The sequence below is a fragment of the Crocuta crocuta genome, unplaced genomic scaffold (assembly GCF_008692635.1).
Source record: "Crocuta crocuta isolate KB4526 unplaced genomic scaffold, BGI_CrCroc_1.0 scaffold28, whole genome shotgun sequence".
Lineage (NCBI taxonomy): Eukaryota > Metazoa > Chordata > Mammalia > Carnivora > Hyaenidae > Crocuta > Crocuta crocuta.
Window position 1 is genome coordinate 5,969,433 of NW_027533256.1, and position 24,652 is coordinate 5,994,084.

At 35.4% G+C, this 24,652-nt stretch overlaps 1 protein-coding gene across 5 annotated transcripts in view; it reads left to right on the forward strand.

The window, feature by feature from the left end:
* CCSER2 (coiled-coil serine rich protein 2) overlaps positions 1-24,652 on the forward strand; it is a 123,397-nt gene that overhangs the window by 85,063 nt on the left and 13,682 nt on the right. For 3 of the 5 annotated variants that reach the window (XM_077746391.1, XM_077746394.1, XM_077746395.1), the window contains one exon: positions 10,192-10,281. In XM_077746391.1, coding sequence (XP_077602517.1) covers positions 10,192-10,281 — 90 coding nt within the window. Of the gene's footprint in view, positions 1-10,191; positions 10,282-21,502; positions 21,636-24,652 lie in introns of all 5 variants that reach the window. The other 2 variants (XM_077746392.1, XM_077746396.1) reach the window with 2 other exon arrangements.

Consider the following 24,652-nt stretch of genomic DNA (forward strand, 5'->3'; position numbering starts at 1 on the left):
CTCATGATCTCATGGTCTGTGAATTCAGGCCCCATGTCAGGCTCTGTGCTGGCAGCTCAGAGCCTGGTGCCTGCTTCAGATTCTCCATCTCCTTCGCTCTCTGCCCCTCTCCCACTTGCACTCTCTCTCTCAAAAGTAAATAAACATTAAAAAAAATTTTTTTAAAAGAAAAATCTAAACGAATCCTAAAAAAAGAAAAAAAAAAGGTAAAAGCAACAATAGGTGCTTTGAAGCTCTCTGTATTTGCTACATTAAACTAGAAATGATTTAATTTGGAAGAGCTCATCACCTATCTTTAGTTTTAGTAATGGAACTCTAGGAAGTTCCACTTATTTATTACTCACTTATTTATTAAATCAAGATAATTTAAAAAGATATGAACCACTTTAAGTAGAGATCAGTAAACACATTCCATATAATGAAAATTAAAATAGTCTTTCTATTTAAAATACTTTTTCTTTCCTTACATCTCTGACTACTTTTTTTAAAATAGTAAAACATCATCATAAACAAGGTATTAGAGGACTTTTTTTTTTTTGGTCTTAAGTATTAACTAGCTGAGGGGCGCCTGGGTGGCTTAGTTGGTTAAGCGTCCGACTTTCGCTTAGGTCATGATCTCACGGTTCGTGGGTTCGAGCCCCGCGTCGGGCTCTGTGCTGACTGCCAGCTCAGAGCCTGGAGCCTGTTTCAGTCCGTGACTTCCTCTCTCTCTGCCCCTCCCCTGCTCACGCTGTCTCTCTCTCTGTCTCCTAGAAATAAATAAAATGTTAAAAAAAAAAAAAAAAGTATTAACTAGCTGAATGACAGTGACAGTTTCCACCACTCTCTAGTGATTTCCTAATCGAAAGCGTGAAAGTTTTGGCGGCTGGGAAGATGACAGAGTAAGAGAATCCTAAGCTCAGCGCATCCCACAGATATAACTAGATAACACTCACATCAGTGTAAACCCAGAAAACAACCCGAAGATAGGCAGAACAACTTCATAACTAAAGTTAGAGAAGAAGCCACATTGAAGTGGGTAGAAAGGGCAGAGACATGGTTGGGAGCAAAACTGACTGCAGCTGTCTGCAGAGGGGAGGGGGCTCTGGGTAAAGAGAAAGGAGAGGAACAGACTATTACACAGGGAAGCCTGCAATGGGGAAGACGAATCCCCATTAACATTTGGCTTTGAAAACAAGTGGAGCTGAATTTCATGAGTTCTTACAACACAGGGACTTAAAGTCTAGAATTTTAAACATCAGCTAGGAGAGCCTAAAGTGTGAGAGAAAGCTGAGTTCCTGCCCTTAAAGAGGCAGCACAACAAACAGCCCACGGAGCTATAGCATAGAAGTAGCAGTTTGAAAAAACACCTGGAACATATGGAAGGGAGAATGGTGTACTCATTTTGGAGCATGTCCTGGAACAGCAGGGATCACTGAGGGACTTCTATAGAAACAAAGGAGATGGTAGGTGCCATCTGTCTCCACAACTCAGCATTAACACATGGCTACCTATGTAAACCAGCCAAGTGCTGACATTCACTACCTAAGTTGCTAACACCAAGCCATGCCCACCTCGTCATGCTTTGGGGAATCTACCCTTTTTAGTCACTTTTGCCTCAGTTCCCAGTGCTGTGGCTCTGCTCCCCCAGAAGACTTGAGAAACCTTGCCAACACCATGTCTCCTGACCGAAGCATTTTGCAAGGCCTCAGGCCCATTGGCAACAGGCCCTGTGGAAGCCCAAGGTGTTAAAATTGTGTGTTGCACCCCAGCCAGAGACTAAACACTGCCCACAACAGGCAGAGAGACCCTCTGCGGACAACCAGACTAAAAGAAAAAGTGACCAAGACACACAGCAGGGCATACCCATCCCCTACCACCAAACACCTAGTGATCAGGGGACACTACAGGGCACTACAGGACCTCTTATTCATACAGGCATTACTTTTCAAGAGCAGGAGACATAGCTGATTTCCTAACACACAGAGGGATTTAGACAAAATGAGGAGACAGAAATATGCCCCAAATGAAAAGCACAGGACAAAACCACAGTAAAAGTGAAATGGATATAAAAGTAATATGCCTAATAGAGATTTTAAAGTAACGATAAAGATACTCACTGGACATGAGAAAACAGTGGAAGACATTGGTGACACCCTTAACAAAGAGATGAAAAAGAACCAACCAGAGATAAAGAACACAATAAATGAAATTAAAATCACAACTAGATGGAATAATAGCAGTCTAGAGGAAGCAGAGGGATGAATTAGTGACCTGGAAGACAGAATAATAATGGAAGTTAATCAAGCTGAGCAGGTGAGAGAAAAAAATTTATACAAAATGAAAATAGACTTCGGGAACTCAGAGACTCCATCAGGCATAATAACATTTACATTATAAGGATTCTAGAAGAAAAAAAGAGAATAAAGGGAGCAGAAAACTTATTTGAAGAAATAATAGCTAAAAACTTCCCTAATCTGGAGAAGGATACAGGTATTCACATCCAGAAGGCAAAGAGGTCCCCCAGCAAAATTAACCCAACAAGGTCTACACAAAGGCATGTAGTAATTAAAATGGCAAAAAGTAGTGATAAAGAAAATTTTTAAAGCAACAAGAAAAAAGAAGGTAATTACATACAAAGGGAAACTCGCTAAGGTTATCAGCGATTTTTCAATAGAAACTTTGTAGGCCAGAATGGCGTGGCATATTTCAAAGTGCTGAAAGGAACAATCCATAACCAAGAATACTTTATCCAGCAAGGCTATCATTCACTACAGAAAAAGATAAAGAGTTTCTCAGGCAAGCAAAATCTAAGAGTTATTGACCACTAAATGAACCCTACAAGAAATTTTAAAGGGGATTCTTTGAGTGGGAAGGAAAGACTAAAAAAAGTAGGACACATAAAAACCGTAAAGATAGTATATCTACAAAAATCAGTTAATGGATTCACAAAATAAAAGGATGTAAAATATAACACCATATTACCTAAAATGAGGAGGAATAAAGTATGGGTTCAAACTTAAGCAACCATCAACATAATATACACTGCTATATGCAGAAGATGTTATATACATACCTAATGGTAACCACAAATCAAAAACCAGTAACAGATAAGCAAAAGATAAAGAGAAAGGAATCTAAGTATATCACTAAAGAAAACCAACAAACCATGAAAGAGAGCAAGAGAAGAAAGAATCAGGGAAAAACTACACAAACAACCACAAAGCAAGTAAAATGGCCAGTAACATATCTATCAGTACATACTTTGAATGTAAATGGACTAAATGCTCCAATCAAACGATGTAGGGTGACAAAATGGATAAAAATACAAGAACCATAGGGCACTTAGAAGGCTCAGTCAGTTAAGCATTAGACTCCAGATTTTGGCTCAGGTCATGATCTCACGATTCGTGAGATTGAGTCCTGCGTTGGCCTCCATGCTAACAGCATGGAGCTTGCTTCAGATTCTCTGTCTGCCTCTCTCTCTGTGCCTGCCCTGCTCACACTTTCTCTCAAAATAAATAGATAAACTTAAAAAACAAAACAAAACAAAACAAAAAAAAACGAGACCCATCTGTATGCTCCCTACAAGAGACTCATTTCAGACCAAAAGAAATCTGCAGATTGAAAGTGAGGGGATACAGAAACATCATGCAACTGAATGTGTAAAGAAGGTTGGGGTAGCAGTGTACCTAGGTCAGACAAAATAGATGTTAAAACAAAGACTATAAGGAGACAAAGAAGGACACTATATAATGATTAAGGGACAATCCAACAAGAACATATAATAATTATAAGTACTTCCGCATCCAACACAGGAGCCCCCAAATACAAAAAACAGTTAATAGAAACATAACAGTACTAATCAATAGTAGTACAGTAATAGTAATAGTAGGGGACTTGAACACCCCACTTGCATCAGTGGACAGATCATCTAAACAAAATCAGCAAAGAATGGTGGCTTTGAATGACACACTGGACCAGATGGATTTAACATATAATCAGAACATTCTATCCAAAAACAGCAGAATATACATCCTTTTCAAGTGTACATAGTATATCCTCAAGAATTGGTCACATATTAGGCCATGAAACACTTCTCAACAAGTTCAAAAAGATCAAAGTGATACCATGCATCTTTTCTGACTACAACACTGAAACTAGAAATAAACCACAAGAAAAAAATCTGGGAAGAGCACAAATGCATGGAGGTTAAATAACATACTACTAAACAATGAATGGGTCAACAGAGAAATCAAAGACGAAGTAAAAAATTACATGGAGAGAAATGAAAATTGCTCCCTCAAGAAGCAAGCAAAATCTCAAACAATCTAACCTTACATCTAAAGGAGATAGGAAATGAAGAACAACAACAACAAAAAACCCAAACCAGCAGAAGGAAGGAAATAATAAAGATTAGAGCAGATATAAATAATAATAGAAACTTAAAAAACAGTATAACAGATCAGTGAAACCAGGAGCTGCCTCTTTGAAAAGATCAATAAAATTAATAAACCTCTAATCCAGGCTCATTAAAAAAAAGGAAAAAGGAAAAAAAAAGAGGACTCAAAATCACAAGTGAAAGAGGAGAAATAACAACCAACAGCACAGAAATACAATTGTAAAAGAATATTTTGAAAAAATATACACCAACAAATTGGACAACCTAGAGGAAATCAGTAAATTCCTAGAAACATATTACCTCCCAAAACTGAAGCAAGAAGAGATAGGGAATTTGAACAGAGTGGTTACCAGCAATGAAAATTGAATCAGTAATTAAAAAAAAAAAAGCCCAGCAAACAAAATCAGGTAAAGGTACCACAAAAAGAACTATAGGCCAGTATCTCTGATGAACATAGACTCAGAAATCCTCAACAAAATATTAGCAAATTGAATCCAACAGTATATTAAAACCTTCATCCACCATGGTCAAGTGGGATTTATTGCTGGGATGCAAGTATGGTTCATTATTTGCAAATCAGTCAACATCATACATCACATCAATAAGAGAAAGGATGAGAATAATATGATCATTTCAGTAAGTTCAGAAAAAGCATTCTACAAAGTACAACATCATTCATGGTAAAAACCCTCACCAAAGCAAGTTTAGAGGGAACATACCTTGACATAATAAAGGCCACATATGGAAAACCCACAGCTAACATCATAGTCAGTGGGGGAAAACTGAGAGCTTTCTCCCTAAGGTGAGGACTAAGACAAGGCTCTCCACTCTCACCGCTTTTATTCAACATAGTACCGGAAATCCTAGCAACAACAGTCAGACAAGAAAAAGAAATAAAAGACATCCATATTGATAAGGAAGAAGTAAAACTCACTATTTGCAGATAACATGATACTCTATATAGAAAACCCAAAAGACTCCACCAATAAAGTACTAGAACTGATACATGAATTCAATAAAGTTGTACATAAAATCACTGTACAGAAATCTGTTGTATTTCTATGTAGTAATAATGAAGCAGCAGAATAAGAAATTAATAAAACAATCCAATTTGCTATTGCACCAAAAATAATAAAATAGCTAGGAAGAAACTTATCCAAAGATGTAAAATTCTTATATTCTGAAAACCATAAAATTGATTAAAGAAATTGAATATGACACAAAGAAATGGAAAGACATTCCATGCTCGTTGATTGGAAGAACAAATATTGTTAAAATATCTATACTACCTAAAGGAATCCACAGATTTAATGAAATTCCTAACAAAATACCAAGCATTTTTTCATAGAACTAGAATAAGCAATCCTAAAATTCATATGGAACCAGAAAAGATCCCAAATAGCCAAAGCAAATCTTAGAAAGAAACAAAACTGGAGGTATTTCAGATTTCAGGTTATATTGGGGCACCAGAGTGGCTGAGTTGGTTGAGGGTCCCAAGTTATGATTTCACTGTCCATAAGTTCAAGTCCTACATCGGGTTCTGTGCTGACAGCTCAGAGCCTGGAGCCTACTTCAGATTCTGTGTCTCCCTCTCTCTATGCCCCTCCTCTGCTTTCTCTCTCTCTCTCTCTCAAAAATAAAAACTTAGTTTTCAGGTTATGTTACAAAGCTGTAGTAATCAAAACAGTATGGCCCTGGCACAAATAGACACATAGATCAATGGAACAGAATAAGAAGCCCAGAAATAAACCCCCAGTGATATGGTCAGTAAATCTATGCAGGAAGCCCGAATATACAATGGGAAAGAGGTAGTGTCTTCATCAAATGGTGCTGGGAGAACTGAACTGCTACATGCAGAAGAAGGAAACTGGATGACCTTCTTGCACTATACACAAAAATAAACTCAAGATGAATTAAAGACCTAGATGTGAGACCTGAAACTATAAAAATCCTAGAACAACACAGTCAGTGTTCTTCAGCTAGGACTTTGGCCCTAGCAGCATTTTTCTAGATATGTCTCCTAAGGCAAGGGAAACAAAAGCAAAAACAAACTGTTGGACTACATCAAAATAAAAAGCTTCTGCACAGCAAAGGAAACAACCAACAAAACTAAATGACAACCTACTGAATGGGATAAGGTATTTGAATATGACACATTCAAGAAACAGTATCCAAAATATATAAAGAACATCTATAACTCAATACCAAAAAGACAATCCATTTAAATGGACAGGAGACATAAAGAGACATTTCTTCAAAGAACACCTGCAGATGGCCAACAGACACATGAAACAATGCTCCCTATCATTTATCATCAGGGAAAGGCACATTACAACCACACTGCTCTGTCACCTCACACCTGTCAGAAAGCTAAAATCAAAAATTCAAGAAACAACCAGTGTTGTCAAGGGTGTGTAGAAAAAGGAACCGTTGTGCACTGTTGGTGGGAATCAAAACTGGTCCAGTCACTGTGGAAGACAATATTTAGGTTCCTCAAAAAATTAAAAATAGAACTACCCTACAGTCCACTAGATGCACTACTGGGTATTCACTCAAAGAGTACAAAACCACTACACTGAAGGGATACATGCAGCCCATGTTTATTTATGCATTATTCACAATAGCCAAACTATGGAAATAGCCCAAGTGTCCATTGATAGAAGAATGGATAAAGAAGATGTGATTCATATATATGAGTGTGTGTGTGTGTGTGTGTGTGTAATAGAATATTATTCACCCATAAAAGAAGAATGAAATCTTGCCATTTGCAGCAACATTGATGAATATAGAGAGTATAATGCTAAGTGAAATAAGCCAGTAAGGGAAGGACAAATACCAAAGGTTTTCATTCATATGTGGAATTTAAGAAACAAAATAAGTGAGGGGCGCCTGGGTGGCTTAGTTGGTTAAGCGTCGACTTTCGCTTAGGTCATGATCTCACGGTTTGTGGGTTCGAGCCCCGCGTCGGGCTCTGTGCTGACTGCCAGCTCAGAGCCTGGAGCCTGTTTCAGAGTCTGTGACTCCCTCTCTCTCTGACCCTCCCCTACTCATGCTGTCTCTCTCCTAGAAATAAATAAAACATTAAAAAAAAATTAAAAAAAAAAAAAAGAAACAAAATAAGTGAATAATGGAGGAAAAAATAAACCAAAAAACAAATTCTTAACTAGAAAAAACAAACGGATGGTTACCAGAAAAGAGATGGATAGGTGAATGGGTGAAGTAGGTGTAGAGGATTAGAAGTGTACTTGATGAACACAGTAGTCTATGGTTTGTGTTATACAGCTGACATGAATACATTATGTTAACAACATTGGAATTTAAGGGAAAAATATGAAGGATTTTCTGGGGGATTTCAAAGTCTCTTTCTAGTTCAAGCTTCAATGCATTTTTATCTTTTTTAAAAAATATATGCACTCACCCCCAACTCGTGTTTGTGTCCAGAGTTTCAGAAAAGTAAAGTGGCAGTATAAAGTGTTGAATTCATATTTTATGTGAAATGTACAAACGTAAAATAATGCAATGTTCAAAGAATTTAACTGAAAACTATAGATGCTCAACCATTTAAACCTTATTTAAAATGCTAAGAATGCCCTTAATTAGATACATTTAGATACACTTGCTCAGTGATCCCTCAGAATAATCTTGTGTAATTACTAGTATAGAATTTTCTTTATAGAGTCATAGATAGTAGAACTCAGCTTAAGCAGAGTAGCTCTTACGTATGAGTAAATCATATATTTGAAAAACTATGACTAGCTGTGAAAAGCTGGATAGATCTGGGTTCAAATCCTGGTTCTGAAACTTAATAACCATGTTCTCTTAGGGAAGTTACCTAATTTCTCCTAAGCCTCTTCTGTATGTGAGGATAATAAAAATAATGCCATATAGGATTATGATCATTTAAAGAACTATATTATGTAAACTATCTAATGCTATAACCTGGACCATGGGTGCATGATAAATATTAACTTTTATTTAAGGACTTGTCCCAGATCACCCAGCTGGTAAATCTGTGCATTTCTTATGATGTAATAAGTTCCAAGTAAAAGTCCCTAAACTAAAAGTGACTTAAAGATTAGAACATTTGTAAAGTCAAGTAACAAAATAATATAGATCCCACCAGTTTTCATGGTTACTTAAATGGTCGTTTGGGTAATGGTAAAGTTCTCGGTTGACTTTTCTGGAATCCTTTTGGCTGTTCTGTAATGGTTACAAGATATCTTCTTTAGCTCCATGTGTCACATACTTGTATATTAGTCCCCAGAAGTAGGATAAAGACCTGTGTTTTTTTTTTTCCAAGCATGCCTATTTAAAAATCAAGAGCACTTTCTCAGAAATAACACAGAATTTCCTCACATTGAATTGGCTAGGTTTGAGTTCTTTGTCCCTTCCTAAGCATGGTGGAATGGGATTAATCTGATTGATTCAAACTAATCAAAATCTATCATTGGGTCAAAAGATAGGATATACTTCCTTGAAATATGGGACGGCATAGAACATGAGCACATGGACAGGGAATGATTTGGGTAGTTGTTTTACATCTATTGAAGTGTCACAAATAATTTTTAAAATTATGGAAAATGCAAACATTTGCCAAATACTTAATATGCCTAGCATAGAGACTACAAAACGGAAATTACTTCTGGAATTGCAGTAGTCAGGATAGACTACATAATGTGCTTGCATTAAGATAAATGTTTTATCGCTTCTCGGCCTTTTGGCTAAGATCAAGTGTAAGATAAATGTTTTATCTTTTCCTTACATACCTCCCATATATATTAAAAGTTATATCCTATTACACTGAATTCCACAAGACTCTTAAGTTGCCTGCTTATATATTGAATTTTGTTTCAGTGTTCCATTTCTTAGGAATAGAAAAATGTCTTTACTATAGAGATTTTGCTTGTAATTCAATCTTGTTTTATATCTGAAAATTGGAATGATCTGATTACAATTAAGAAAAATTTCTTATTTTGTTAAGTATTTTTAAGTTGACACATAATTTTAACTTGATGCAGTAATCAAGAATTTTTTATGTAGATTTTCCTATGAGATAATATGTTTACCTCCAGTGGGGTTGCTTAATAAATAATACAGATGTATTCCAACTGCATACTAGGGAGAAATTCTTATCAGTTTTTTCATTCTTTTTTTATTGATTTTTATTTGAGAGACCAAAGTTTACACAATAGGTGCATTGCTTTGTGTTGTATAAATGACTAAATGAGTATGCTTTGAGTAGAATCATATGTAGAAAATTCATTGTGAACTGAAATGGTCAGATGGATCTTGTCCAAAGGCAGAGATCCTTCAAATTGTTTAGTTCATAAGGTTAGCACATTATTAAGGAGGCTTAAAAGTACTACACATGTGAATAGATAACCTTACTTGTGGACTGGAGGTATTTAATATCCAGTAGAGTCCTGTCAAAAATGAATTTAAAAAACAGTGATGTGGTGACAGTAGTACTGTTGTAGTTCAGAGAAATACGTTAGATTTTGCAGTTGTATTCTTTATAAACTGTGTATTGCTGTATATATTCTACATTTATATACGTAGTATTGTATATGTTTATATACATAAGATCATAGTGTTTAAATGGATAATGTAAGAGATTCCCAAGGTTAATTTTTACTATTCAACAGTAGAACCCAATCTCTGAATAAGATGGGAAACCTGAATAGACCTGGAAGATTGCCCCTTTTTTGTGGTAGTAGTCTTTTACCCTTTAAATGAGGCTCTACTTTGTATATTCTACTATGTATGTGTAGAATTATACTAGTATAAAAATTTGTTGTGGTTTTATTCAGGCAACTCGGTGTAACTGCCACCAAAAATCTAAAGAGGAAAAATGCACATATGCTGATAAATACACTCAAACACCCTGGAGAAGAATTCCTGTAAGTACATATGCCCTTAACCTCATGTCATTTACTCTTTTGATGTTTGTTCCACTCTTTTTTACTCTAACCTAATAGTTTTGAATATGCTGTGGCTGTAATTTTTTTTTTCTAGGTAAGTTGATTTTTCTTGTCTCTTAGGTGTTTATGTGCTTTTTAAAGCTTCTTGTGTGTCTTATATAAATGAATGTGCATTTAATAGCTTTTCCATTCTGCACACTATAGCCCATTTTATTTGAGTGTCTAGTCTCCTTTCATTGCATGTATTTATGAGACTGGTATTTCCCCATGCTGTAAATGAAATAGAAATCCAAAAAATGCAGTCTTCCCTCTTTAGCAGCATATAACTCTTTGAAAATATATGATGTAGCATTTTATTTTGTTGTTGAAATTTTTCAAATATATTCTATCATTATAATTACTCAAATGTTGAGGCTATTAAGAAGTATAAATCCATTAAGATATAGATAGTAAAGGTTATATTCTTAGGCATAGTTAGGGAATGGTTTCTTCTAAACAGTAGAAAGTAACCATGTATTCTGTGCTTCTTGTTTTTCAAAATATATTTAGTCTAAAATCCACTGACCACAATTTAATCTGAGTTCTGAAATTCAGTTCAGGGTATGCCTGTGCCACAGAATCATCACATGGCCATCCAGTAATTATGATCCTGTTGTAGGGTGCCAACTAATAGATATTTCTGTTAAGAGAATGCCTTATAAAGCCACCTGTGACTCTTCTTTTACCTTATTTTAGCAGTGGAATCCTAGTAACAAAAATGAATACGGAACCATAATGGTTAATGTGATTAACAGTCCGATTTTTAAAGCTTAGCTATAGCTTTAAAGCTTACAAAATACTTTTTTCCATTTTATCTAATGAGTAATTTTTTTGTGTGCTCTATGTAAGGCATGATGCTAATAATTTATTCAACAAAAGTTTGTGAACCTCTCCCATCTCAGTTATTAGGCTCTTGCAGTAGAAGTAGGGAATTGGGAAAGGAAATACACAGACAAATAGGATTCCTTCCTTCTTTAGCAAGTGTTTGTTAAAGGAACTGATGATGTGATATATAAAGTGTAGTGCATTCTATAAGGTTCAGAGGATTGGGAAAGTCCAGCTGGAAGAATCAAGGAGCTTGGTAAAGAAGGCGAAAGTTGTAGTTGAATCATAGAAAGTAAAAGATGTCAGGCAGAGATGATATATTTCTTTAATGGCAAAGGCTGTGGAACCTTACCTGATGGAGGAAATTGCACAATAGGATTATGCCTCTTGCTTCGAGATGGAAGTTTGGGCTTTCCAAGTTTCTCTAGTTTTCTCCTATATATTTGTGCTTTCTGACACTGTTACTAGGTAGTTTGGTGATTTCATTAAGTGTGAGAAGTTCCATTTTCTCATCCTCATGGGAGTCTTTATATACCATCTCTATCTTCCTTGACCTTACTGTTCTGAAAACTGGCTATTAATCAGACAAAAGTAAATGGTGTAAACAGGCCTCAGACATTGCTGTGTTAGTTATATTGTAATTTTGGGTGAAATGAAGGTCAGTTTTCTAGCCTAGCACTTCTACCAAATCCAGACTTTAGGCTTCTTTGTCATCTGTTATTATAGGAATCATCTGGCTTAACACCTTTGTCTTATAGTTATCTAGGTAACAAAAGGCAGGGAGATTAAATGGAATGTTAAAGTTTCCATAATTAATTGATGACTGAGTTTTACTCTAACTTCAGGCTACTGACTGCTAGTTCAAGGTTCCTTCCCACAAAGGCACACTGAGGAGCCTTGAAGAATTGCGAGAGGTTTTGCAAATTGAAATGGGAGAAATATCCTTGATAAAAGGAACAGTACAAGTAAAGGTGATGAGGTAGGAAGATACGTTTAGGCAGTAGTTAAGTACATGATTTTGGCTGCAGCACAGTTTTATGTTTAGGGAAATAGTTGAAGTTGTTGTTAAAGCCCATTTGAAAATAGAATTCAAAATTTTATCCAGGAATTATTGGAAAAGTAGTTTTACTGACTTGTATTTAAAGAGGTAGTTACATATATTTACTTACATAGTTAAATGATAATTATCAATTAATATTAAATATTGAGTTTATTTCCTGATTTTTATGTTTTTTTGGACTTAGGATTCATTTGAAATAAAGTATCTTAGAAACCATTTATTATACTAACAAAGATTTTCTTTTTCTCATCTAAAAAATTACACTTGACTCGACGTGTCCTTTTTTTAGCAGGAACCCAGCGTATTTAAACAAGATGTTGGTGATGGGGAGGTGCGGTGGGATTCTTCTTTGGCAACAATGAGTTTGTTAGATAGTGATCTGGAGAATCAAAACATGTTATATTTAAAAATCCTCAGGTTTACTGTAGGTAACATTTTTTTGATCTTGCTAATAAGCATGTAGAAGATTGCAAGTTATAGGCCAAGTCCTTGTTCTTTACCATTCCCTGAATATCCTGAGAAATTTAAATATGCTTCTTGACGCTCTCTGAGTTAGTTGAGGATCTGAAGTAGAATCTACTTCAGAGGTTTTTGAGGCATATGTAAGCAGGTCCTCTGAACATTTCCTGGCAGCAGAGGAAGAAATCTGATTGTAGTAGAAACCAGAGAAGGATGGTAGAGAAGAGAGAGATACTGTGTATAATACAGCTATTTAGGAAGTGCAAAGAAAAGAAATAGACATTTTTGGAAGAAATGAAGGAAAATAAAGAAGATGGTTTTCAATAAGTAGATTTTATTTTTCCCCTTGGATAGAATATACTCATATGCATACCGACTCCTCTTTGGTTTTATATACAACCATTGTGGTTTCTCTAGCAGAAAGCATCTCATATCTACCATTTCATCTTAAAAGTCATCAGAAGATTTAAAGTAGATTTCAATGAGCAGAAGGTACTTTCTTGGATAGAGCTTAGGGAACTTCATGACTTCATGGCATCAACTAAGAAAGAATTAGGTACTTGCTGCCATCTAGATTAGTGCTTCAATCAAATATAATATGACCTACATATATCATCGAAATGCCCTAGTATCCAAATTAAAGTAAAAACAAAACGGGCAGATTTAATTTTTTTAAGTTTATTTATTGATTTTGAGAACGCACATGCATGAGAGCTGTGAGGTGAGGGGCAGAGAGGGAGGGAGACAGATGATCCCATGCAGACTCCACACTGTCACAGGGATGCTATTGGTGCGGGGCTCAGTCTCATGAAACTGTGAGATTGTAAACTGAGCTGAAATCTAGAGTCGGACACTTAACCCACTAAGCCACCCAGGCCCCCTGCAGAATTTATTTTAATAAAATATTTTATTAACCCGAGTACTATTCGAGCATAAAATCATTATAAAAAATGTATTGAGACATTTTACATTTTGATTTTTGGTTTTTTGCTGGTACTAAGTCTTTGACATTTCGGGAGTATTTTACATCTATAGTACATTTCATGTCAGGCTATCTGTAATTCAGTTCTGTGCAGAGGTCATTGGATTAGGCTTTAAACTTGAACTAAAGTAGCAGGAATCCATAAATGAATGAATGAATGAATGAATGAATAGTACATTCCTCCAGCTTTTAAACCATAGAGCCATTCATTCATTCAATGAACTTTGATTAGTTTATTCTATATTTCAGTCCCAGTATGCTTAGGGTTTTGGATGCTAAATCAAAGACATTGCCTGATTCTTAATTTATGACATTCATGAGCAGATAGCAAAGGGTAAATCTGAGAGAACAGGAGAGTGAGGCTCTTCTTTCTGGACCAGAGGATGGTGTACATGTGTTCCATATTTGGGGACTAGACCTTCTGGCTCTCAAATCCATCTTAACAGCTGCCGTGGCTCATGGCCGACTTCAGTTCAGGAGTATAATGTGTTCCAACACTCACTGCTGGAACAGCTCCATGCATCTGGGAACTTGCTTTGCTTCTGCCGTCTTTTTACTGAAGATAAGGTCTCCCACCCTTTCCTTACATTTTATAAATCCTAAATCTTCTAAGTTTCTAAATTAGGTTCTTCTCTACAAGTTCTTTTTTGTTGTAGAAACACTTCTATTAGATAGGAAATCATGGGGAACCAATGCCTACTCTTAGTGCTGCTGCTTAGTATTGCTTGGATTTCTATTATTTCTAAAGTTGCCTGATCTCAGGGTTTAGTTAGTCATGTATTTCTTATATAGCTACTTCAGTTGTTTACTGTTAAAAGGAGTACATAATCTCTCTTCCTTTCATACTCAGGGAAATTACCTTTATAGAGATGAGAATATCTTTAAACATGTTTTCTTTCTCTCCCTACCAATATAATCAGCATTTTAAATAGTTGTCCTCTCTATTGCTCTAATATGCATTATGGTTTTACTCTTCTCTCTTTTTTTTTACTTTTATTTTAAGTACTTATAGATTATAAAAAGTTACAAAAATAGTACAGTCCCACAATGGTCACATTTTATGTAAATATAGTACAATATCAAAACCAGGAAATAGAGATTAGTATTTTTGTAGGTCTATGCCATTTTATTACTGTTTAGATTCTAGCAACAACCACCATATTTAAGATACAGAATTATTGTGCCACTGTGAAATTTTGCCTTGTGTGTTACCTTTTAAGAGTCAGAACCATTCCCTTCCTCTACTGTTCCTAATCCCTGGCAGCCACTATTCTGTTTTTCCATACTTTTAATTCAGTGATTTCAAGAATTTTATGTAAGTGGTGTTATATAGTATGTGGGCTTTTGAGATTGGCTTTTTAAAAAAAATTTTTTAACATTTTATTTTATTTTTTGAGAGAGAGACAGAGGATGAGCAAGGGAGGGGCAGAGAAAGGGAGACACAGAATCCAAAGCAGGCTCCAAGGCTCTGAACAGTCAGCACAGAGCCTGTTGCGGGGCTCAAACCCATGAATGCAAGATCTTGAAGTGAGCCACCCAGGTACCCCAAGACTGACTTTTTTCACTCAGCATAATACCTTGGAAATTCATCCAAGAAGTTGTGTCTATCAGTATTTTGCTCCTTTTTATTGTCAGGTAGTATTCCACGATGTGAATGTTCTATAGTTTGTTTAACCACTTTATCTATTGAAAGACATTTTGATCATTTCTGTTTTGGGACTATTACAAATAAAGCTGCTGCAAGTATTTGTATAGAGGAAATTTTCATTTCTCTGGGATAAATGCCCAGTAGAGTGCATTCTGGGTCATATGTTAACTCTGTGTTTGGTTCTCAAAGAAACTCACAAACTGTTTATCAGAACAACTGCTGGAACAAATTCTCATCAACATTGTATGTGTGATACAGTTTCTCTGCATATTTTTTTTAATTAATTTATTTATTTTTGAGAGAGACAACACAAGTCGGGGAGGGACAAAGAGAGGGAGAGGGCGAATCCCAAGCAGGCTTTGTACTGTCCATGCAGAGCCCGATACAGGGCTTGAACCCACAAAACTGTGAGATCATGACCTCAGCCAAAACCAAGACTCAAGACGCTTAACCAACTAAGCCTTCCAGGTGCCCCCAGTTTCTCTGCATTTTATTAATGTTTTCTAATATTGTTATTTTTTTTAATTTTAGCTATTCTGGTAAGTGTGTAGTGATATATCAGTGTGGTTTTAATTTCTGTTTCATTAATGGCTAATGGTGCTAATGTCCTTTGTGTGCTTATTTGCCATTTTCTACTTGAAATATATCTCCAGGTCTTCCCATTTTGCACCTTGCTTTTTATTTTTTTTAATGTTGAATTTTGAGAGTTCTTGATGTATTTTCTGAGCCCTTACATAAAAGTAAAGTATATGGTTTGCAAGTATTTTCCCCTTATTGGGGAAGTCATCTTCACAGAGTAATTCAAGCATAAAAGATCTTAATTTTGATGACGTCTAATTTATCAATATTTTTTGTCTTTTATGAATTGTGTTTTTTGTGTTATGCCTAAATGCTTCACCAAGGCCAAGACACTGAAAATTTTGTTTTCATCTAAGATGTTTATATTTCTATATTCTACATTTGAATCTGTGATTCATCTTGACTTAACTTTTATGTAAGATATGAGGTTTAGGTCAAGGTTCATTATTTTCCCACCAATATCCAGTTACTTTGCACCATTTGTTTAAAGGACTATCCTTTCTGTGGGGCACCTGGGTGGCTCAGTCAGTTAAGCGTCCAACTCTTGATCTCAGGATCCTGAGTCTTGTTTTGTTTTGTTTTAAATGTTTATTTATTTTTGAAAGACAGAGTGTGAGTGGCGGAGGGGCAGAGAGAGAGGGAGACACAGAATCCAAAGGAGGCTCCAGGCTCTGAGCTGTCAGCACAGAGCCGGATGCAGGTCTCGAACTCATGAACCATGAGATCATGACCAAGCCAAAGTTGGCGCTTAACCAACTGAGCCACCCAGACACCCCTCAGGATCCTGAGTTTGAACTCACGTTGAGTTCTGCACTAGGTGTGAGGCCTACCTAAAAAAATAAATAAAAATTTAAAAATAAAAAATCTTTCTCTGTTGAATTACTTTTGTGTTTTTGTCAAAAATCAGTCAACTATATACTTGTATGGATCTGCTTCTGATTTCTCTGTTCCATTGATCTGTGTATCTACCCCTCCACCAGTACCTCATTGTCTGACAAATTGCTGTAACTATATAAAAAATCTTGAGTGATTCCTCCGACTTTTTTTTCTTTTTCGTAATTGTTTATATATTCTAATTTGTTTGCTTTTCCACATAATTTTACAATTAGCTTGTGTTTATGTAAAAAAAAAATCTTGCCAGGATTTTGACAAAAAATGTGTTATATACCTAAATATTATTTTGGAGTTAACATCTTTATGTTGAGTCTTCCAATCCCTGAATAAAGTATAGCTCTCCATTAATTTAGATCATTTTTTATTTCTTTAACCAACATTTTCTAGTTTTTAGAATACAAGTTCTGCATATGCTTTCTTAGGTTTATTATGTATTTCGTCATTTTGAGTTATTATATATGGCATTGTCTTTTAAATTTCAGTTTCATGTGTTCATTGCTGGTATTTAGAAATATAATTGATTTTTGTATATGGATCTTTTATCCTATGAACTTATTAAACTCAGTAGTTCTGGGAGTTTTTCCTGTTGATCTGGATTTTCTACTTGGACTATCATGTCATCTGCAAATATGAACAGTTTTGTTTTTTTTTTTACTTTTTGATTTATATGTGTCTTTTATTTCCTTTTCTTGCATTATGCCAGTGGCTAGGACTTCCAGTAGTATTTTGAATAAGAATGATGAAATTAGACATTTTTGCCATATTCCTGATCTATGGGGAAAAAGCATTCAGTCTTTCACCATTAAATGAATGTTAGCTATAGTTATTTTCAAGGGGCGCCTGAGTGGCTCAGTCGGTTAAGCGTTCAACTTTGGCTCAGGTCATGATTACATGGTTTGTGAGTTCAAGCTCTGCACCGGGCTCTGCTTGCAGCTCAGAGCCTGGAACCTACTTCAGATTCTGTTTCTCCTTCTCTCTCTGCCCCTCCTCCACTTGTGTTGTCTCTATCTTTCAAAAATAAATAAATGTAAAAAAAAAATTTTTTTTAAAGTTGCTTTTTATCAAGTTGAGAACTTCCTATTTTTAGTTTGCTGAGAGCTTTCATCATTAAGGTTTGTGGGATTTTGTTAATGCTTTAGCTATACCTAATATATATGAACATGTGATTTTTTTTCACGTTAGCCTATTGATTGCATTGTTTTTGAATCAATCTTGTGAACCTAAACCCCACCTAATCATGGTATATAATTCTTTTATATGTTTCTGAATTATTCAATTGTATTTTGTTAAGGATTGTTTATATTCGTGAGGAGTAATTGTTATTTTGGGGTCGGGTGTACTGTCTTGTCTGGTTTTGTGTTAAGGTAATTCTAGCCTCATAAATGAGTGGCAGAATATTTCAGTTCTATCAGTTTTCATTTCATGTGTTACAGTCGGTAGTTTGGTGCATATACATTTAGGATCATTATGTCTTTTTGGTACATTGACCCTTTTATCATTTTATAAGGTCATTTTTTGTATCTGATAGTTTGTTCTCAACCTTCCTTTATTTGATATTAATATAGACACACTTGGTTTTTCTGTGAACATCTCTTAATGAAGCTGTAATTGACACCAAGAAAGTTAGAAACCAATTATTCTCAGGGTACTTATCTTTAATAAAAGAATAAGAGAAATATTCAAATCAACATAATGAAAAGCAGAAGAAAAATTCCCTGAGACAAGTACCACCAAGTGATGTGGATGTTTATAAACAAGAGTGATCATAATTAACTTAGGTAGCATCTGGAAAAAGCTTTTAGGGAATGGGTTTGAAATGAGCTTGGAACGCTGGGTAGGAGTTGGGCAGATGGAGGTAGAGAAGTGGAAGGATACCTTTAAAGTGAAGTAAAGTAAAATGAGTAATATTTTTTGCCTTTCTAGGCATAAACTCAAATGACAACTGTTCAAGCAGTTTGATAAACCAGATGCCCCTTGGCAGTAGCAGGCAGAGCTATTTATGTGTTTATTTCACAAGGTTGTCTCTCTTTCCCTCTCATGCTCAAACCTATCCCAGAGATGATGGTTTGTTTCTCTTGGGTGAGTGAAGATGGGTATCATTGTTTTTGTTTCTAAGATTCTTAGGCCTGATATTATAGCTTCATCTCTAGGTAAATACAGTAAGTTCCTTTAATTCAGTTTAAATCTATAAACAGTTATTTAGAGTCTGCTATGTGCCAGGGACTGTTAGGTAAAGAAGGTAGGACATTTAACATCCTTTAAAACTCCTACCAGGTTTGGGGTGCCTGGGTGGCACAGTCAGTTAAGTGTCCGACTTCACCTCAGATCATGATCTCATGGTCTGTGGGTTCGAGCCCCGTCTTGGGCTCTGTATTGGCCTAACAGCTCAGAGCCTGGAGCCTGCTTCAGATTCTGTGTATCCCTTTCTTTCTGCCCCTCCCTGGCTCATGCTCTGTCTGTCTGTCTGTCTGTCTCTCTCAAAAAATAAATAAACATTTAAAATTAAAAAAAAAAAATTCCTATCAGGTTTTAGGTGTCATGACAGACATTTTCACGAAAAGTGTTTCAAAGAACTAATGAATTATCACAAAAGGATAAAAATGACTGGAGTAGGGATTAGGACAGGTATGTGACTAACTGAATTATAAGAACTAAAAGTGAGAAGTCTCTTAGAGATGAACCATCCTGTCTTAGTCCGCTTGGGCAGCTATAACAGAATACCATAGACTGGGTGACTTATAAACAATAGAAATCTATCTCCCACAGATTTGGAGGCTGGGAGGTCCAGATTCAAAGACACCAGCAGATTCAGTGTCTGGTGAGGCCCTGCATAAAAGACAATCATCTTCTCATTTTTTTCTCTCATGGTGGATGGGACAAAGGAGCTTTCTGTGTTGTTGCTGTTGTTCCTGTTGTTTTTTAATAAGGGCACTAATTCCATTCATGAGGGATCCACCCCATGACCTCATCACCTCCCAAATACCATCACACTGGGGAAATAGGTCTCAACATATGAAATTTGGGGGGAACACAAATAATTCATTCTATAGCACATTCCAATCTTCATCTTACAAATGAGGAAACTGAGGCTCAGAAAAGATCAGTGTCTTTTTCAAGGTTACAGGACTTCTAGAAGATTCAAAGAAAAACACAGTTCCTCTGGCTCCCAGTTAGCACTATTTTCACAGACCTCCAGAGAGAATTTATTTCTTTGAAAAGGAATCCTGACTGCTAGTTTAGCTTATGTACAAAATCCCTATATGAAAGAGTCTTTGCCCAGTGCAGTGGGTAGAAGGATGGCCCTGCTGAAACTCAGAGGAAAAGCGCATTCCCCTTCTTGATTGAGGACGTGTTTTGTGTAAAGGTTTTGAACCAAAACATTTCTGAAAGAGCAAACTAGAATTATATCAGGTAATATTTTTGGAGAGCACTTGGGATTATCACCCTATTAAATATTTTCTAAGCTATTTTTGCAAATATCTGTGGCTAAGTTAATGGAGAAAAGATAATTTCAAAAGGTAGGATCTTTTTTAACTAGAATATTCTAAAGATCATTAATTCCATGTGGTTTCTTGGAGCTGTTTTTCCCCTTCATTAACATAGAACATGGATCATTTTGTTTTTGTTTGATATGAGCACTGTAGCTCTAGCTCTGATTACTCTTAAATTTAAAGAAGTACCTGATTATACTGAACTGAGCCAAGAAATATTGATACAGAAATGGGAAACAATTTATTTAGACTAGTGTTTATGAAATCTGTAAATACCAATACACTGTGTTAGTAATCTTCTAATAAATTACTTCTCTGTCCAATTAGTTGGTCTGAAAAATCATGCATACCTTCTTTTGCAAATGTAACTGGGTATAATGATTTACAGCTCATTTTCCTTGATGATTTGTTAGTGTTTTAATAGTTTTATTTGTGGATATATTTCAGTTGGTGAGGAGGGTAGGAACAGACCTGAGACCCAATTTTGTCCTATTTGTGAGACCTTGAATAAGTTTTTTTCTTGCTTGATGTCCCAGTTTTACCTGGAAAGTGAGGAGAGTGAAGTAAAGGCCATTATAGGTGTATTCCAGTTCTGATAATCTGTTAAATGAATCTAAGAAGCTGTAAGTTACTCATATTAAAAAGTGAGCATGTTTAACTGGTGGCCTGTGTATCACATTCTTGACAGTCCACTCGCTCTCAAAACATTCAGTCTTTTTAATGCTGTATTGGTTCTGCTGTCTACAGCCAGTGTTCTTTATTTTACATGCTCATCCTCTGAAAACCTATGACTTAAAAAGAAGTAAAAATTTTTTATATAATAGTTTTTTGTTGCCTGATTTATAATTGATGCAATTTCTGTGTTTAACACTTAAAAGTCTATCTCCCCTTTTAAATGCTTTCACATTTTGCAAGACCGGAATCTGCTATTGTAAAAAGAGCTATAGATGATAAATGTAATGTGTACCAGAAAGAATATATATATATTTTATCTCTTACATGTTAACTATAAGTATTAGGGAAAATGATTTTTTGAATATATGAAAAATACCTAATTTTGGATTATGATGTATTTTAATCATTTGAACTATCTATATTAAAAAATATGAAATCTGTCTTCTTATTAACACTATTGTTATTTTTTTTTAAAGTATGACTTTGGTTTCTCTATTTTTCGGCTCCCTTTTTTATTATACCTCCCTACCCCATCTCTCTCTGCACAGGGTGGGTATTCTGCTCCCTCCTTCTCTCCTTGGCAGGGCTCCTTCCAGGGGATCCCACGGACTGTTCCGCTGCACCGCAGACAGAGTGAGTCTGTGTCTCTCACTCCTATCCTGCTCTGGCTTCCCGTTCATGGTATTTCCCTTCTGCATGACCTATCCCTCCCCCGGCACCCCCTCTCCCATCCAGAGTGACCTGCAGGCATGTGCTAAATCAGCACTCCCTGGGCTCTCTTCTCTTAATTAACCCTTCCTTTGACTGCATGTGAATAGACGTCTACTTAGAGCCTTAGGAAAACTACCTGAAGTTAATTTCATTCTAATGCTGTTTAAACTTCTTGCCAGTGACCCTAGACCTACTGACATGCATCTGCCTTTAATGTATTTTCTTTTTTGTGACCTTGAGATATATGAATAACAATTTTTTTTAGTCCAGTTATGTTAAAAAAAAAAAAAAAGGTATACAGTACCTACAGTGATATGGCCAGATGCATACTGTTGAGGGAGCAGGCTTACTAGACCATTGCACATTTCTTTAAATATTTCCTAATCAAAAAACTTTGTCATCTAAAAGAAGTGTTTTTAATCATTCTTCAAGGGTATTTTTTAACAACTAATATGTTTTTATAATTCATCAATTGCTTTACAGTACAGAAGAAAATGGCTTTTGAATATGCATGATTCACTAACATTTCTAATAATTTAGTAATTGACGTAAGAAAATTTTTGTGTACATTAAATCTGCTTTCCTAAACAGTGTTTATTTTATATTATGTACTTAGGTACACCTGGTAAGTTGGTTATATTTTATCTTTTTTGAAAAGTCACCCAAAAAAGCTATTAATGAAAAAGATATTAATATTGTCTATCAGTCACTTTTATGCCTTCCGTATAGATTTACCCTGATTTTTGATTCACATCAGTTTTTTCATAAGTTATCTTTATCCGTGTGAAGTATCAAAGGTCCAAAAGGGAGACATTTTAAACAGTCAAAATTAAGAAATGTGATTTATTCAAATAAAAATTCATTTATTGAATTATGGAAAATTATGAGGTATCAGCATGAATAGGAGACAAAAGTTTGAAGCTTATTTTTTGGCTATTAATGCATCTCCTTCTCTTTTGTGCCTTTTGTTTTAAAGAAAAACAGGATTGGGAGTCAGGGGTGGCTCAGAGGGTTGAGTGTCTGACACTTGATCTCTGCTGGGGTCTTGGTCCCAGGGTCTTGAGTTCCAGCCCTGCCTTGGGCTCTGTGCTGGGCGTGGAACATACTTTAAAAAAAAGTGAATAAATAAAAATTAAAATGAGCATAAAGAAAAATAGGGTAGAAAGTTTGTATAGGCTTTTATATCACATTATTTAGTAGCAAGTTCATTTGTTTAGTGGAAGCGAAGAGAAGAGGGATTTCTCCTCCTCCTCTCCCTCCTTTTCCATCCCCCACCACCTCTGTAGCCCTCCTTTTTCTTCTCATATCTTCAAGTACTTTCCTCTCCTTTCTCCTCTAATTAAATCTTACTAGCACCTAAGGAATTACATTAAGATGCTAGTAAGCTAATCTGAATTTCAAAAGGCAGCTATAACATGTTAACATATTTTTAGGGCTGTAGCCAGTAAATTGTATGGTTTGAGAGATTTACCTCAGATTAACATTTCTGCCTTGAATTTAACCATTTTTAATTCCTACCTTACCCCCCACCATTCTTCTCTCTCATTCTCCTCCCCTTCAGCTAGCTAGAATATGGAATTGAAATTTAAGGTTACCTGTTCTGTATTGCAAACAGAGCTTTACATTTATTTTCAAAACATGTTTCTCAGAAACACTCATTTCACTAGTTTCTTACTTGTATAGCTTTAGAATTTTCTAGTCCTTCTGTTGAGTTATTCATTGGCCCTCCATTTTCAAATGCTTCTTCCTTTCCTCTTGGGTCAAAAGCTACCTTTTATTTTCCAAATATGGAAAATAAATAGCAGCACTGTCTATCAACACTATCAAGATTTGTTGTTCTGCCTTTTCTGGATCAAACCTTCTTTCTCTGCATCTTCAGATTAGTAAGAAGAAAGTTTTGGTTAGCCATCTAGAAGATAATACACACTGGAGTCTTTTCTTGGGTAAGCTCTCACAGCTTACATAGCTAAGAGAACTTGCCCTGGTACTTGATCATTGAGACTTTTAAGACCCCGTTTGCAGAAAGTAATAATTGGAGGACTTGTTCATGGCTTTTTGATATTATTCTTACTGAGCTGGGAAGGTCCCTTTAGAGGAAAAATATGTTCTAAACTACTACACTGTTTTGGATTTCCTCTGAGAACTAAATTAGCTTATTAATAAAATACTATTAATTAAAATTTGTAAAGAATGTTTTAATTTCTCCAAAGTATAGAATTTCTATAGAATAAAAATATAGAATTATTCATAAATTATAAAATACAGAATTTTAATCTTTTTTAGAATATTTAAAATTTTTTTAAATATAGAAAATGAAAATGGTATGGAATACAGTGGTTTTCATAGGGTTTTGGAATAGATCTCCCCCTTCCTACCCTAAACTTCTATTTAGTGAAATAATGTTTGTCTCCATGTTCAGTCAGTATGTGATTCCTAGGGCCGACTTTTGAAGAGATTAATTCTGTAAGTGATGGTAGATAGTTGAGAGAGTTCTCCTTTATTATAATAATCTGTTTCATTAGTAAGTTTTTTCCAAGGCCCTCTTGAACATCAGTATAAGCAAACTGCCTTTTCTTCTGAATGCAGAAGCAAGGCATGCTTGGCTGTTAGTCTTCAGCAATCTGGTTTTCTTTGTGATTTTAGTTAAGAATAGTAGACCTTCCAGCATAATGAAATAGCCTGTTCTGGATATGTGGAGAGTGAAATGATTAATGTTTACAGGAAATGTTTAGCTCTGGTGGCTCCAGAAAGCTTCATTGGCCAAGGATGTTCTTACTGAACTTAAGAATACCTCAAAGAAAATCCTGGTCTTTATTTGTATTTATTTATTTGTTTGTTTGTTTAAAATATAAATATTTTTAAAATATATTTAAATATTATATTTTATTTTTATATAATATATTTCTACTTATTGAATTTAAGTTTATTTATTGAATATATTTATTTATTCAATTTAAGAATAACTAAGAAAATTCTGGCCTTTACTT